This window comes from Phymastichus coffea, unplaced genomic scaffold (assembly GCF_024137745.1).
Source record: "Phymastichus coffea isolate CEN01 unplaced genomic scaffold, Cenicafe_Pcof_1.1 PCOF00083, whole genome shotgun sequence".
NCBI classification, from domain to species: Eukaryota; Metazoa; Arthropoda; class Insecta; order Hymenoptera; family Eulophidae; genus Phymastichus; species Phymastichus coffea.
Genome location: NW_026706894.1, coordinates 166,027 through 179,357, shown reverse-complemented (window position 1 = coordinate 179,357; position 13,331 = coordinate 166,027). Strand labels below are relative to the sequence as shown.

The window sequence follows — 13,331 nt, the reverse complement described above, 5'->3', positions numbered from 1 at the left end:
TTTAGTGATCGTGCAGCGTGTATGCGGTGCAAGCGTATATACTTAAAAAAACAGTATGGCGCGTCTTCTAGCACCTTTAGATTTCGTCTGCTCTCTATTTTGTTTTGAAAATGTCAAAATCATGGTTTATTATTCTGACATTTTTACAATTTCTCTCAGTAGCAAGGTCGTCGATAGGTGACCGATCCCATTTTTACAATAATTGTGTCAATAATTGTCGAGTCGGCAACTGTAAAAATGGTAAAAATCTAGCTAACCTACCTATCTTGCAAAGGGATATGTACCAGCAAAATTTACTTATTATTTTATCATTTCACAGCCGTAGATTTTAAAAAATCTCCTAGTATAGTTTTAAAGCTACTTTTTTGGACTTGTAAAGAAGACTGTAGTTATCATTGCATGTGGGAAACTGTCAATTTTTTCACGTCTAAAGGACTTCAAGTGCCACAATTTTATGGAAAAGTAAATATTTCTTAATACATTTCTAATTTGTTCGTATGAAAATAATTATTTTTTAAATATTTTGCAATAGTGGCCATTTATTCGTATTTTTGGAATACAAGAGCCTGCATCGGTGTTATTTTCTATTTTAAACTTCTATGCTCATGCTACTTACTATCTCCAATTTAGAAGAGATGTTAGTTCCATTTCACCAATGTTTTTTGTGTGGACCTGGTTCTCAGTTGTAAGTTTTGCTTAGAGAATATGGTAGCAACTAAATCCATTTTTTTATTTATGATATTCATACATTACAGATCTGTTTACATGGTTGGTTTTGGTCAGCTATATTTCACACACGAGATAAAGATTTTACAGAAGTTATGGACTATTCTTGCGCATTTGTAATTGTATTAACCTTGTTATATTGCCTATTGTTAAGGTATTTCTAAATCAATAAAAGAATGAATAATTCTCTTCAAATCTAATGTGTTAATATTGATATTTTAGGATATCGTGTAAGGATGAAGTGAAAAGCAAAGTTTTCATAGTAGTGACTGCTATTTATTTAGCAACATTGTACACTCATTTAAATCATCTTTGGTCTGGCAAAATAGACTATGGCTTCAATATGAAGTTCAATATAATAATTGGTGAGTAGAATTAATCAAAAATAAAATGAAGTAAGGAAGTCAATTGTATCTAATTTAATAATCTTTTCAGGTTTTTTCACTTTTTTGTTGACAATGATCTGGTGGTACAAAAACCACAAAAGCCTACCTCATGTGCATTTAGCTGGCTGGTTCACTGTGTTAACAGTATCAGTCACTTTATTAGAAATCGCTGACTTTCCTCCTATTGTATGGATCTTTGATGCACATTCCTTGTGGCATGCTTCCACTGTTCCATTAGTGAAATTGTTATATAGGTACAGCAGCATTTTATTACAGTTCTAGTCATTACTTGAAATATTTTATGTAGATAATAAGCTGATCTTTGTTGTAGGTTTATAATTCTCGATTGCCAATATCTTAGAAGACAATATGCAAAACTTGAGTCTGATCAACTGTGATGAAAATGTTTTGAAAGAAGATTTGAACAAATAATTTCGTAGAAAAAAATTTATTTTTTATTGATTTTTAAAGAATAATAATGATAATAATATACATAAGTTTCATTTGCATAAAAGGTAGCACCTTTCAGGAGTACCTTATGTCGAGTTGTTGATGTGCCACTTGACAGAGTACATTTTTTGAGGCAGTGAGCACTCGTCGTTAAAAGACTGCGTTAATATTGTCGTAGAAAAAAAATAGCCAAATTTAATAAACGAAACATCAAGGGATTAAAAAAATCTAGTAAAGCATTTTGGAAGCTGCGATTGGGAATGTTTCGATAGAAAGTAAAAATATATGACTTTAAACGCTTATAACAGTACATAAATTCGATATTTCTGAAGAGTTAACAATATTCCACATTAGTTGCATTTTATTTTATTTTATTATTTTGAAGATATCTTCTTTTTGACACATCGTTTTAAGTACTGCAATCGTTTCGCTAAGCATACCTGAAGAGGTATTCTAATAAGTTTTTTATGCTTTTTGTAAATGCATACATATCAAGTGCCTAGAAATTGTCGACTATTATTGTCTATTAAAAAATAATTATAATAATTTATCACTTGATATCGAGGGTATACGCATAATAAGCACTCTTTATTTTTCGCACGATCTAACAAAAAAACAGAAAAAAAAGAATTTTTTTAATAATAAAAACAAAGTAATGCTGCCATTTGTACGAGTTTTCGTTGAGAGAACGCGACTTGGAATAGTAGTATATAATACGCTTATTTGTTTGTAATAAAATTAAAATGACATTAAATATCACTTAAACTACGTTAGTTTTATAAATTACAGCATATACAGAGGGTTGGCTACTGCTTGGTGTAACTAACAATTCCACTCACTTCAAATCCTAATCAAAGAACTTTATATAATGACTTATATGAAGTTTTTGCAAACTGACTGTCTCATTTATAAAAAGCGTGACGGAGACAGCTGAAAGTTTGGTCAATTCCTGACGGGAATTCTTTACATTTCACTTATTTTTTCGTCAATAATTTACTGACATTTTTAAATTTATTGACTTAATCGTCCTTATTTAAAAAATCTTCTGAAAAACCGTATATTGCACAGACTTTCATGAAGACATTAAAATGTCTGCATTAAGTTGATTGAACGCTTATCAGTCTTACAATGCAAATCAATGTATTAGCACTATACATAATAGTCATTTTACTATTATACGCGTGAATGAGTTTAGTTTCTCTTTGTGTAAAAAAACCAATAATTATTAATTTGATAACAAAATATTTTAAAAGTAACAAACACCCGTTAAAAATGTACAGATTACGTAAAATAATGAAAGTTAAAAAGGATATAGTGAAATGTAAAGAAGTTTTAAAAAAATACATTCATACGGTAATTAAAAATTTAAGAACGATCGTTGTTTCGAAAAAAAATAACGACGAAAATAAGTGATAAAAAATAAATATCACATCTCATACATGACGGTTAATATAGTGTGTGCAATCGTTTGAAGAAAGCATTCACGAATGTCGTGTTGTCTTTCTCTTTTCGTGCGTGTGTATTTATTTCCACGGTTAATAGCTTTTTAACCTTTTGTACTATAGTACAGCGTGGACGTCGTGACAACGCCACGTCTTAATTGGCATCTCTTTAAGAGTCACACGAAACGACCCTCATCCGTATCAATTATAATTCCCATCTATTAGCATTTCGTATATTGGATGCATAGATCTCCGCATGAGATTTTAAGTACCATAAATTGCTGTTTTAGTCACCAGTGTCTGAGTATATTATGATTTATACCCGCATCCATGGGAAGAATTTTTACAAAGTTCTAATTTTCGAGACATTGTTTTTTTGAGCATCGAGTTTAATCAAACAGTTGATTAAATGTTGATGGGCGTTTAATGAAAACTTTTGTACGGTATTTCGGTGATACAAAAGTGATCATAATTTATCACAAACGAAACATCAACTCAGCTGTCTTGAATATAATTCGTGCCAAATGTCAGTGTATATTTGTGGAGTGTTTGACCAGAGCCTCATTTTCGGGATTTTCATCACGATGCTTTTGTAAATTACCGGATAACGTGTGATCGGGCCTTCTTCGATTGAAGAAACCAAGTTTCCACAAGATCAATGTAAGAAAAATTAGGAGTAGTAGACCAGCTACCGCGGCTACAATTATTATCCAAATAGGTACTCTCTCGGGTTCTTGTTTATCAAGTGAATCTGGACTGACTATCGTGATAGCCTGAAAAAACACAATATAATAACTTTCATTCTATTGCATGACAATATAAAATTTATTTACCTCTGCAAGATCATCTGTTAAATTAGTCTGCTGTATGACGACAGTCGAAGGAATAATAATTTCAGCGCTCGAACCGATATTTACTCTGTCAACCTTCGGATAATCTTCCGCCAATGTTGAGTTCCACAATCTACGTAATATTTTTATTTTATAAATTTGTTGAAAATTTAAAAATCAAGTGAATGAATTTCACTTTTATAAACACACCTTGCTTTAATTATGATAGTAGCTGCTTCCTTCTTTTGAAGGTTGCGAATAGAACATGTCATTTTAAAACACTTCGCTGTGCCTGCTCGACAGTTCTGCAAAGTAAAAACAATTTTGAATTAAGAACAAAGTTGTCGTTAGAATGACGGATAAAAAAATAAGCTCTGTCAAATTTACCATTGAAACGACGGCTTTTTTGTGGCCATCTTTATCGATTATAATTTTGGTTGTGACAACTTTCTCGGTATCTCGTCTCCTCCTCATATGATTTGTTTGATTAGATTCAATAGATGAGCTTGGCTTGGCTGGAAATAATGGATCAATATCTTCCATTCCTAAACTACCTAGTAGATTTAGCGGATTGACATAACCCTGTGGCACTTGACATTCGGTACCATCTTAAAAAAGATAAATTTGCTCCGATTATTAGAAATTCTTTGTTGTTTGATGTACGATTATAACTGATAAAACGATCGATTTACCCTGCATCATTGGCGTTTCTTCTAAATATAGCAACCATTTTCCGTGGGGCTTGTCATTGGCGACTTCGTACGGCCACGATATAACGACGTCCAAAGAGTTGACTTTCCATGGACCGTCATTGAATACTTGATAAACGTGAACTACTTTAGGACCTACATCGACCAACTTTTTAACCGCAGATTCACCGATAATCGGACCACCGTAAGTGGACCACGCAACTTTGGCACTCCTAGTGCAAAGAGAAATAAAAAGATTTAGTTGATTTTTTAGAAGTTTTCTTAGTCAGGAACGAAGATATATAAAATAGATTAAATTACGAACCCTTTAATAGACATCTCCGCTCGTCTCAAGACTGTAGCTTGCAAGCGTATCGGTTTTTTGACACTGATTTCCTTCGAGGTGGAGTTGACAAAGGCAGTAAATCCAATCTTGCCTTCGTCGTCTTCCAAATATTTTGGATCGAATCTCACTTGAATGGACACGGACTTGTTGTTCTTGAATGGATTACCGATAGCACAGACTATAACGGAACTGTTGTGTATAGTACAAATTGCGGAATCATTTTGCTTAGTACCAACGTAGCTGAGACTAGGTGAATGGAAGAGGTATAATTGCGCTTCGTAGGCGGATTCACCCACGTTAGTTACGTTCAAATCTACCGCCAACTCCTCGCTTTCTCCCAGGAGCAACTCGTAGTAGTTCCTTTGTGTCGGCGAGGCTGCAATTTATTGAAAGCGCATTGAATCCGCGCTCAAACTAATTTTCGCGCGGCACATATAGTTGGGTTTCTTATCGCAACTACTTGGTCGTGTATTCGAAGACAATTAGTCATGTCAAATAAACGCCGTCGATCGCTACTCACGTTGTAAGTTTAACTTAGCTGATAATCTCAAATCGCTTTCACAAACGTCATTGCTTCCACAGTCCTTTTGGAAGGCAGCCTCGAAGATACGAGCAGCCTCTTGTTGATTTAAAATCGGATAATTGTTGATGTCCGGCAGCGGCGCACCTTTGACTGGCATTTTTGGCTCGTCCTGAATCAAGGTGTAATTCAGCCGGAACTTGATTGGCGACTGAATGTCGTGCGTGTTTTCCTGCAATCGCGAGAGAGAGAGAGAGAGCGTGAGCGAGCGAAATTGTATGCACACTGGCTCGATCGTAATCATTCACGAGGCACGCACTTTCAAATAAAGAATCTCTCTTTGGCAATGCATCGGACTTCGCGCGTCCAGGGTGGCGATGCTGCTGACGAAGTGCGGCCGATTGTTCCCGCTGGCGAACCACACTCGCGAGAACTTCTTATTGCCGGAATAAGTCTCGGCCTCGACGTACGACGCCAGTCGCAGCGACCTTATGTGATCCTCCTTGACGTTGTTGGCTACCTTGCAGCAGGCTTCGAAAGCGAAACTGCGCGCAGAGTGAAACGAGATTTGTAACCGCGTAACCGTTAGCCTCGCAAAGCTCATTACGGGAATCTCGCTAACCATGTGTGGTTGGAATTGGGATCCTCGGGACAGCCGGCGCGATTCGGATCGATCGGCTCGTTTTTATCCTGATAACCGCCGCCTTTCCTGGGGAACCTGACGAAGGTGACGATGTCGATGATCCTTCTGGCTCGCAGCAAAGCGACCGCGTCGTCCTCGTACGCGCCCACCATCAGATCGGGATAGCCGTTGAGGTCCATGTCGATGCCGCCGCTCAGCGAGTAGCCGAAGGTCCTCAACGGCTGCGGTGTGCTCTCCGAGTGCACGACCTGGCGACACGCGGGGCAGGCGCGATCAGTCGATCGGCCGATCGCGGCGTCGCGTCGCGGCTTACCTGCGACGGCGTGCTTATGAGGCCGCTCTTCGAGCCCAGATAGATGTAGACCGCGCCCATGCCCTCGTAGGGCGCGCCGATGGCCACGTCCTCGTAGCCGTCGTTGTTGATGTCCCTGAGGTTGGTCAGGGCGAAGCCGAATCTGCAAGGGCCAAAGGCGCGTGAGCGGAGTCGCTCGCGAGGGGCGACCGGCGAAAGGGGGGCAGGCACACGTACCTCGATTCCTCGCGACCGACGAGCTTGGTCGGTCTGTTGCAGTGGGCGGCGTCGCGCGGGTTCTCGCACAGCTTCGTGTACACGTAGACCGCGCCGCCCTCCTGTCTGCCGTAGTAGAAGGGCGCGGCCACGATCAGGTCGGCCTGCCTGCGAACCGAGCGCCAGCTCCGATTACGCGGGCCGCATCGCGGGGACGAGAGCGCGCGCGCGTACCTGTCGCCGTTCACGTCGGCGGACGCCAGCTCGTAGCCAAAGCTCGAGGCGAACTGCTCGCCGTTGAGGACCAGCTTCACCTCCATCTCGGGCCTCTGCAGGTGCCGGGCGAACAGGATGACCTGGCCGGTGCCGTTGGAGCGCGGCGCGCCGGCGCCGTACGCCATGCCGCTCTTGAAGAAGTCGCCCACCGTCACGGACATGCCTTGAATTCGAAGCGAGCGGAAGGTCGGCGAGCGTCCCGCAGGCGGATCGTCCCCCCGTGGGCCACTCACCGAGATAGCTGTACTTGGAGACGGGCGACTCGTCCTGCATGGGCGAGCTGTAGACCACGGTGTCCTTGGAGAAGAAGGCGTCGGAGACGCTGGTGACGTAGAGCGTGCCGCGCCAGGTGTGCGGGCCCGGCGTGCCGATGAGCGCGTAGTCGCCCGACGGCTCGAGCGCCCCAGAGGTGCCCGCCTGGCAGTAGCCGTACTGCTCGTGCGCCCTCGCGGTCGGCTTGCCCGAGCAGGGCTTCTTCATCTCCTGGAACTTGAGGTCTTGGCTGAAGATGTAGCACTGGCCCTGGCCCCACTGCGAGTCCTTGTTCTTGACGATGTAGCGGTGGGCGCAGACCTGCGGCAGGCGTCGCTCGGTTAGTGCGCTCGGGAGCGCCGCCGCGTGGGCTCGCGCCGTCTCACCATGACTTTGCCGCCGACTCCGGCGCTGCGCACCGTTACGCCCAGCCACTGGCCGTCCACGATCTCGTTGCTGCTCGGCTTCGTCAGCGTGTCGTTGTCCATGGCTGCAGGGACAGCGCGCACACTCGCATTAGCACCGCGCGCTCCTCTTTCCCCGCGTTCCCGCTGTCGGGGCTTCGGCTCTTTCCAGCTCGTCCCTTTTTCTCGTTTCGCGGGGCAGCGACTCGCCCGGAGCAACGCGTTCCCGGCAAAGCGTGCGCTGCCCCGGTTCGATCGTTGCCCCAGCCGCGAGTGATCGGCTCAACGGTCGAGCCGGCGCCAAAGCCGCGACCAGCGTGCCCGCGCCCGCGAGTCGGGAATAGCTCTTCCGGCTGTGGGACCAGAGAGCGAAGCGAAAGGCGAATTCTCGATTCATCCCGCGACTCGCCACACATCCAGGCGTCGCGCTCGCCGCTCCTATCTTCGTTTGTTAGTCCGGTTAGTTCGACCAACCGATGCGAGCGTTATTGCTTGCTCGCGCGGCCGACGACTCTTGAATCGAGCGCTCGCTTCGGGACTGCCGGGAGCGTCTTACCGCGCCACAGGCTTCGGATCGTTCGCTCCTGCCGCTCTCGCCACGGCTGGGCGGCCTGCCAATGCCAGCGTTAATAGGGGACCGCGCCGATCGTCCCATTAGCTCATTTTCTCTATTAGCCGTGTGCGTTTTTTTTTTTCTTTTCTTCTATCCCGCCCCTCTCGTCAGTGAAAAACGGCCATCGCTCGGAAATCGTTGAGGCGCGTTTGTCGCCCCATCAATTCAGCCGCTGCGCGATAAACCGCGTCGTTTTCTTCATGCGAAACGCTCGATTTAAGAGTCGTTCGCACGATAAGTTAATAAACAAACTAATGCGAAAAGAACAAAGCTAACGGGTTAATGAAAATCAATCAAAAGAAGATAAAAAAAAAAGAAAAGTGTTGCGACGAAGCTGTTATGACAATCGTTAGACAACATCAAAGCTCTCACAAGCTCGTTACTCAACTGGCAGTACAGCTAGATTGGTTAGAATCGATGTGCGACGGCGGCGTTTTGCTTGGCTGTGCCGCGATCAAATCGAATCAAGCGGCGGCGGCGGCACATAAAACACTCGCTGGCGCACACACGAGCAGAGATAAAACGCGCGATTCGTATTAGTAGTCGGCAAATCATGCTCGCTTCTTTTTCAATGCACACTCAAGCTCAGAGATTAGTTTTTTTTTTTTTTTTTTTGCAGCTCATGCTTTGCACAGAGAGTGCTCTCACTCTCTGTCTCTGCGTTCGGTGTAGATGTTTTCGTTCGAGTGAAGAAATATATAGGAAGATTGGGGGAGATGTAAAAAACAATAATGATTTGATAGATGTCAAGAGATGTAAGCAAGAAATAAAAAGAAAGATATGAAAACTCTTATTTAAACATTCGCTTAATTCCGTTGCTGGTAGTTGTTCACTTACTTGACTCGTACTGACTGCTCTCGCCTTCACCCACGCCATAAACAATGAACAGTTTTCTCAGTGAGTTCGTACATCATTTTACAATTTTGAAGATGGCATATTAATAAAGTTGTATTGTGTGTTTAATGTATATGTATGTTTTAGGGAGAGAAGGGACAAAAGAAAATTTTAAATGTGTGCATCATTCCTATGCAGTCAGTTGTCTTTGTGAGTGGTCGTCGTTTATCTCGTATTCTTTTTAAATTCATTATCATCGTTCCTTTTTCTACGCAACTAAAATACATTTTTTTTTGTTACAGAAATGTTATAAAGTCGACGAGAGATAGCTCGAGTCGGATACTTGTTTTTTTTTTTCTTTCTTTTTCAATGAACGGACGAAATTCTGCATATCTCCCGCGTGTAAAGAATCATTTCTAAAATTACGCGTACTTCGGATGAAAAACAAGCGACGTCGAGCTAGCTGGCCGTCGTAATCCAGTATCCGCCAAGAAAAAAATTAATTAAGTAGAGATCGAGAGGCAGAGAAATAACCCACGAACGAAAGAGTAGATAAACCTTAGCGAAGGAAGCCCGCGAGGGAAAAAATTACTGTAAATTACGCGTATCGTCGAATGAATGCCGCGCGTGCTCTCTCACGGCATCGAGCTGAAACTGCCCCGCGCGGCGAAGCCGCGGCTCAATGAATTCAATTCCGCGAGAGAGCCGGCAGCGTCAATTCGCCAATAGGTAGCTTTCACTACGCCTCACCACAGACTATATATATATATTTTTTTACATACTCCTTATCTCCCTGATAAAGAAAAAGCCGCGACGTCGGTGGTCGAGATTACCGATGAATACTCACTGAAGCGGCCGTCGGTGATAAGCTGCTCGCAGTCGTGCTCGTCGCTCGTCATCGGGCACATCCACAAGGCGCCCGAATGATTGGTGCCCGGCTGGCGGTTCTGATCCAGCGGCGCGCCCACCAGCATCCTGCAACGAGACGCCGCTCTCGTCAGCTCGCCAACTAACGTTCCACGGCGATTTCATTTCGACGCGCGTTCATCGTGCTCGAGCGACACCAAGCGCAGCGTTAGCAATTCATGAAGCGCGAGGCGACGGGTCGAGCTACTCCTCTGTTCCGTGTTTTCTAATGAAAATTACATTTCCGCCTTGCACGCCGCGTCAATTGATTTATTCGAGGTCGCGGTAGATTCCACGTGGTTCACGCTCTGATAAGATACACGCGCGCTTTTGAGCTTTCTTTTTTTAACTTCCTGCAAGAAGCGATATACACTCCAAATTTAGACTCGCTCACTGGAGAAGAGGCGGGAGGAGAAGATGAATAAGAAAGCGAAGATTAAGCGGGCCAAAGTCGATTGCCAACCACCGATGCGCAACGACGACTTAGCAAGGACATTTGGTAATTGCCGGCGATCGATCGACCAGCGCTCCGCGGATGAAAACCAGAGAGAGCCCGTCGAGATAAAAGGGAGAAGGATCGCAGAGCCCCCGCGCGAGAAACAGACGTAAGATCACATTAGCAGAGGCCGTTTTATTTATAAAGGCGCGCCGCGCGCGGCAAAAGTTCCCGATGCGCGAGAGCATCATCGTGAGTCATCGGCCCGCGAGAGGATAACGTATCGCGCCCGTTCACGTTGACGGGCGCGCTGCACTTCTCTCGTCGCGATCCATTTCCGCGGGCGAGGATGACGATGACGCTTATAAATATAGAGCGCGCGCTCATTGTAAAAATAGAGCGGCAATGATTCAGGCGTCGCAGCTGCCTGCCCGCGCGCCAAATTTCCTCATCGAAATCTGCACTTTCCCGCGGCGGCGTCGTTTGCAGCGGTCCTCGCCTTTATTATCAGATAAGACTTTGTAAATTACGCAGAGATGTTTGAGTAACGAATGACCGACACGCCGATTTCGTAATCGCGCGGTTGCGCTGTTGTTTTCCGCAAGGCTGTAACAACAGCTTCCATTCGTAAATTTCTCTCCGCGAGATCAACCCGAAATACGTTTCTCACGGGCTCGTCTACAGATAACCAAAGTTGGATGTAGGCCAGTAAGTTGATTCGTTACATTCAGTATACGTGGAGGTGAGTGTGCCAAATATGACATCATAGATAATTTAATCACGAAGACAAAAATAATGAGTTATGATTGAACAAATTTGCCATCAAAATTCATTATTTATAAACTGTTTATTTTAATGTTTTCACTTGAAATACATTGCCTAAGAAAAAAAGAAATTTTATCCCACGCATACAATCAATAAAAAAAAAAAGGAATTCCATAGAGAAACAATTTATACGAAAACAGTCGTTAAATCCCCCCAATGCAGAGTTGCCGGTATTCCCCGACGAGAAATTCCGTTAAAAACATTAGACAAGAAAAGCTTTAACGTGCCACACACCAAATAAATTGCCATAAAAGTCAACCCGAAAAAATCAAGCGACGGCGACCGCATGAAACATCTGTATTTGAGAAGTAAATCTCGCTATCGGCGCTGGCGCAAGGAATTCTCTCCCTCGAGAAAGGAGGCATGTAATAAAATATCTCTAGGTTAGCATGTACCTCTAGTCGTATGTTATACAAACAAGAGGAGAAAAAATATGACGTCTATATACTGTCGCGCTCTCGCGCGGAATTCGACTGACTGCGACAAAAAAGAAATAAAGCGATTCACGGCTTTTAGAAATTGGAGCGGCGAAGTATGTCGCAACAGCCAGAAAAGCAAAAAATTCCAATTGCCACGATGCTCCTCGCTCATTAGTATTTCGGTCATAAAGCTCGTCGAATGAATAAATTGCCGAATATTCTCCACTTCTACATCATCCGTATTTTTAGCCATCCGCGCGTCGTCGCGCCATTGTTCGCGATATCGAATTTTCGTTCTGTTTTGTTTCCACGAAGATGCGGCGCGGTTTTAATCCCGTGGAGACATTTTTTCGGTCGGTTACCGGACAACGTTCGTACATAAACGTCTCTGAAGGGAGAGGGTGGGGGGGAATTGAGCTGTACACGCGTTCGATTATTAACTACAATCTTTACGAGGACGTTAATTAACGGATCGCAGAATCTACGGCCGGCGATCAATTAACGACAAGGCTCAGCGATATTGCACATCGAACATTACTCATCAATCGCTGATGAATGTGTTCATTTTTCAATATAGCCGCCCGAACTGTAAGCCTCTTTTTCTCGCGAATAATAATTCTTCAGCTTAAGTCTAACGACCTTTTCGAATCAATAAAGCGTTAAAAATAACGGTGTATTCGTCAACGTCGCGCACGAGTAAGCGCGTAGTGCATAATCGTGCTAAAATTGCCTCGGCGCTGCTGACACAAGTGCAAGTAACGCTTGCCTCGATGCCAAAGTGAAATATTATATTACACGTGTGTGTGTGTGTGCTCGCGCACGAGAATTCCAGGGTGACTGCGGCGAATACCAGAACAAGCGAAATCTAAGAAAAGCAAATAAGAACCAACCAGCTAACGTATTTTGGGTTCTCATCTCCGCGGTCCTCTTGGTGTTCGGCAATGGAGAAGCCGAAGTAGCTACCACTCGCTCCCCTCTTTATAACAGGTATCCTCGGCTCGAGGTTGAACCCTCGTGTAAGCGCCGAGAAACTGAGCAGCAGCCACAACAGTGAAACCCTCGACGTCAACATTATTCCAGCGTTGTATATCACGTATTTCTCGTGTGGTTAACGAGCGCTTTTACACACTACTGCTGACTCCTCTCTCAAGCATCGTCGTCTCCGTCGTCGTCGTTTCTCCCTTTCTTACTTCTTTCTCACCTCTCCGCTCGCGCGAGATTTCATTTACCTTCTCTCTCCTGCGGCTGCACGCACTCACACTCTTGCCAGGTAATATACACTATAGGCACACGCACACACACGTACGCGCGACGACTCGACACTGCTCTCCTCCGGTAAAGGTGATCCACCCACGCACGCGCCTTCCTTTCTTCCTCTCGCGCACGGACTCGGATAGAATCCTTTCTTTCCTTTGATCCAACGTATATATTTTCCTTCTTGCCTAGATGAACAGCCACGCCGATGGACGATGGTCGACGAGAGTTGCCGCTGTATGACTCTCGTCGATATCGTGGCGTTCGTACGTGTAAGTACGCTGTATACACAGCACGCAATGAAAAAATGTATGAGCCGAACGAGGAGAGAAAACCACACCGACACTCACGGCAACTACGTTCAGTGTGTACTGACGGCGACTGAGCCGCTCCTCGACCAGTTTGCCGCCTCCGTCTCTCTTTCGCCGCCGCCGCTGCTTGACGAGTTGAAAGTGGTAGTGGTGGTGGTACGTCGAACGCGTCACGTGACTGACTAGTATCACCACCATCAATATGAACTGAACGCATGTTCGCTGTAGTCGTGCTGACTTCAACGTTTGTTTCGCTCTTTC

At 44.4% G+C, this 13,331-nt stretch overlaps 2 protein-coding genes across 3 annotated transcripts; one reads left to right on the top strand and one right to left on the bottom strand.

Annotated features, from left to right (window-relative positions):
- The first annotated feature begins 67 nt into the window (after positions 1 to 67).
- Positions 68 to 1,579, top strand: LOC131668736 (post-GPI attachment to proteins factor 3). Its single transcript, XM_058943142.1, has 7 exons — positions 68 to 240; positions 320 to 462; positions 533 to 685; positions 756 to 880; positions 949 to 1,091; positions 1,162 to 1,366; positions 1,444 to 1,579. Exons 1-7 carry the CDS (start codon positions 111 to 113, stop codon positions 1,508 to 1,510), a joined length of 966 nt encoding a protein of 321 aa, XP_058799125.1. The 5' UTR covers positions 68 to 110; the 3' UTR covers positions 1,511 to 1,579.
- An 11-nt stretch (positions 1,580 to 1,590) lies between these two features.
- Positions 1,591 to 13,123, bottom strand: LOC131668735 (integrin alpha-PS1). 2 transcript variants are annotated; one of them, XM_058943140.1, is made up of 17 exons: positions 12,396 to 13,123; positions 9,767 to 9,894; positions 8,923 to 8,946; positions 7,455 to 7,558; positions 7,050 to 7,389; positions 6,775 to 6,979; positions 6,562 to 6,708; positions 6,346 to 6,487; positions 6,012 to 6,280; positions 5,709 to 5,934; positions 5,390 to 5,621; positions 4,849 to 5,245; positions 4,527 to 4,756; positions 4,222 to 4,442; positions 4,045 to 4,139; positions 3,838 to 3,967; positions 1,591 to 3,777 (listed from the first exon to the last, which is right to left on the bottom strand). In XM_058943140.1, exons 1-17 carry the CDS (start codon positions 12,575 to 12,577, stop codon positions 3,532 to 3,534), a joined length of 3,318 nt encoding a protein of 1,105 aa, XP_058799123.1. In that variant the 5' UTR covers positions 12,578 to 13,123; the 3' UTR covers positions 1,591 to 3,531. The 2 variants fall into 2 exon arrangements, with proteins under 2 accessions (XP_058799123.1, XP_058799124.1); XM_058943141.1 differs by lacking the exon at positions 8,923 to 8,946.
- Positions 13,124 to 13,331: the final 208 nt, after the last annotated feature.

What these genes read in the sequence shown, in the direction of transcription:
- LOC131668735 (XM_058943140.1), bottom strand. Translation starts at nt 12,577, where the DNA reads ATGTTGACGTCGAGGGTTTCACTGTTGTGGCTGCTGCTCAGTTTCTCG. An exon ending in AGCTAAGTTAAACTTACAAC is followed by an intron (nt 5,246 to 5,389) that starts GTGAGTAGCGAT and finishes AATAAATTGCAG; the next exon opens with CCTCGCCGACACAAAGGAAC. An exon ending in AGAAACGCCAATGATGCAGG is followed by an intron (nt 4,443 to 4,526) that starts GTAAATCGATCG and finishes ATCTTTTTTAAG; the next exon opens with ATGGTACCGAATGTCAAGTG.
- LOC131668736 (XM_058943142.1), top strand. Translation starts at nt 111, where the DNA reads ATGTCAAAATCATGGTTTATTATTCTGACATTTTTACAATTTCTCTCA. An exon ending in AGTCGGCAACTGTAAAAATG is followed by an intron (nt 241 to 319) that starts GTAAAAATCTAG and finishes ATCATTTCACAG; the next exon opens with CCGTAGATTTTAAAAAATCT. An exon ending in GAAGTTCAATATAATAATTG is followed by an intron (nt 1,092 to 1,161) that starts GTGAGTAGAATT and finishes TAATCTTTTCAG; the next exon opens with GTTTTTTCACTTTTTTGTTG.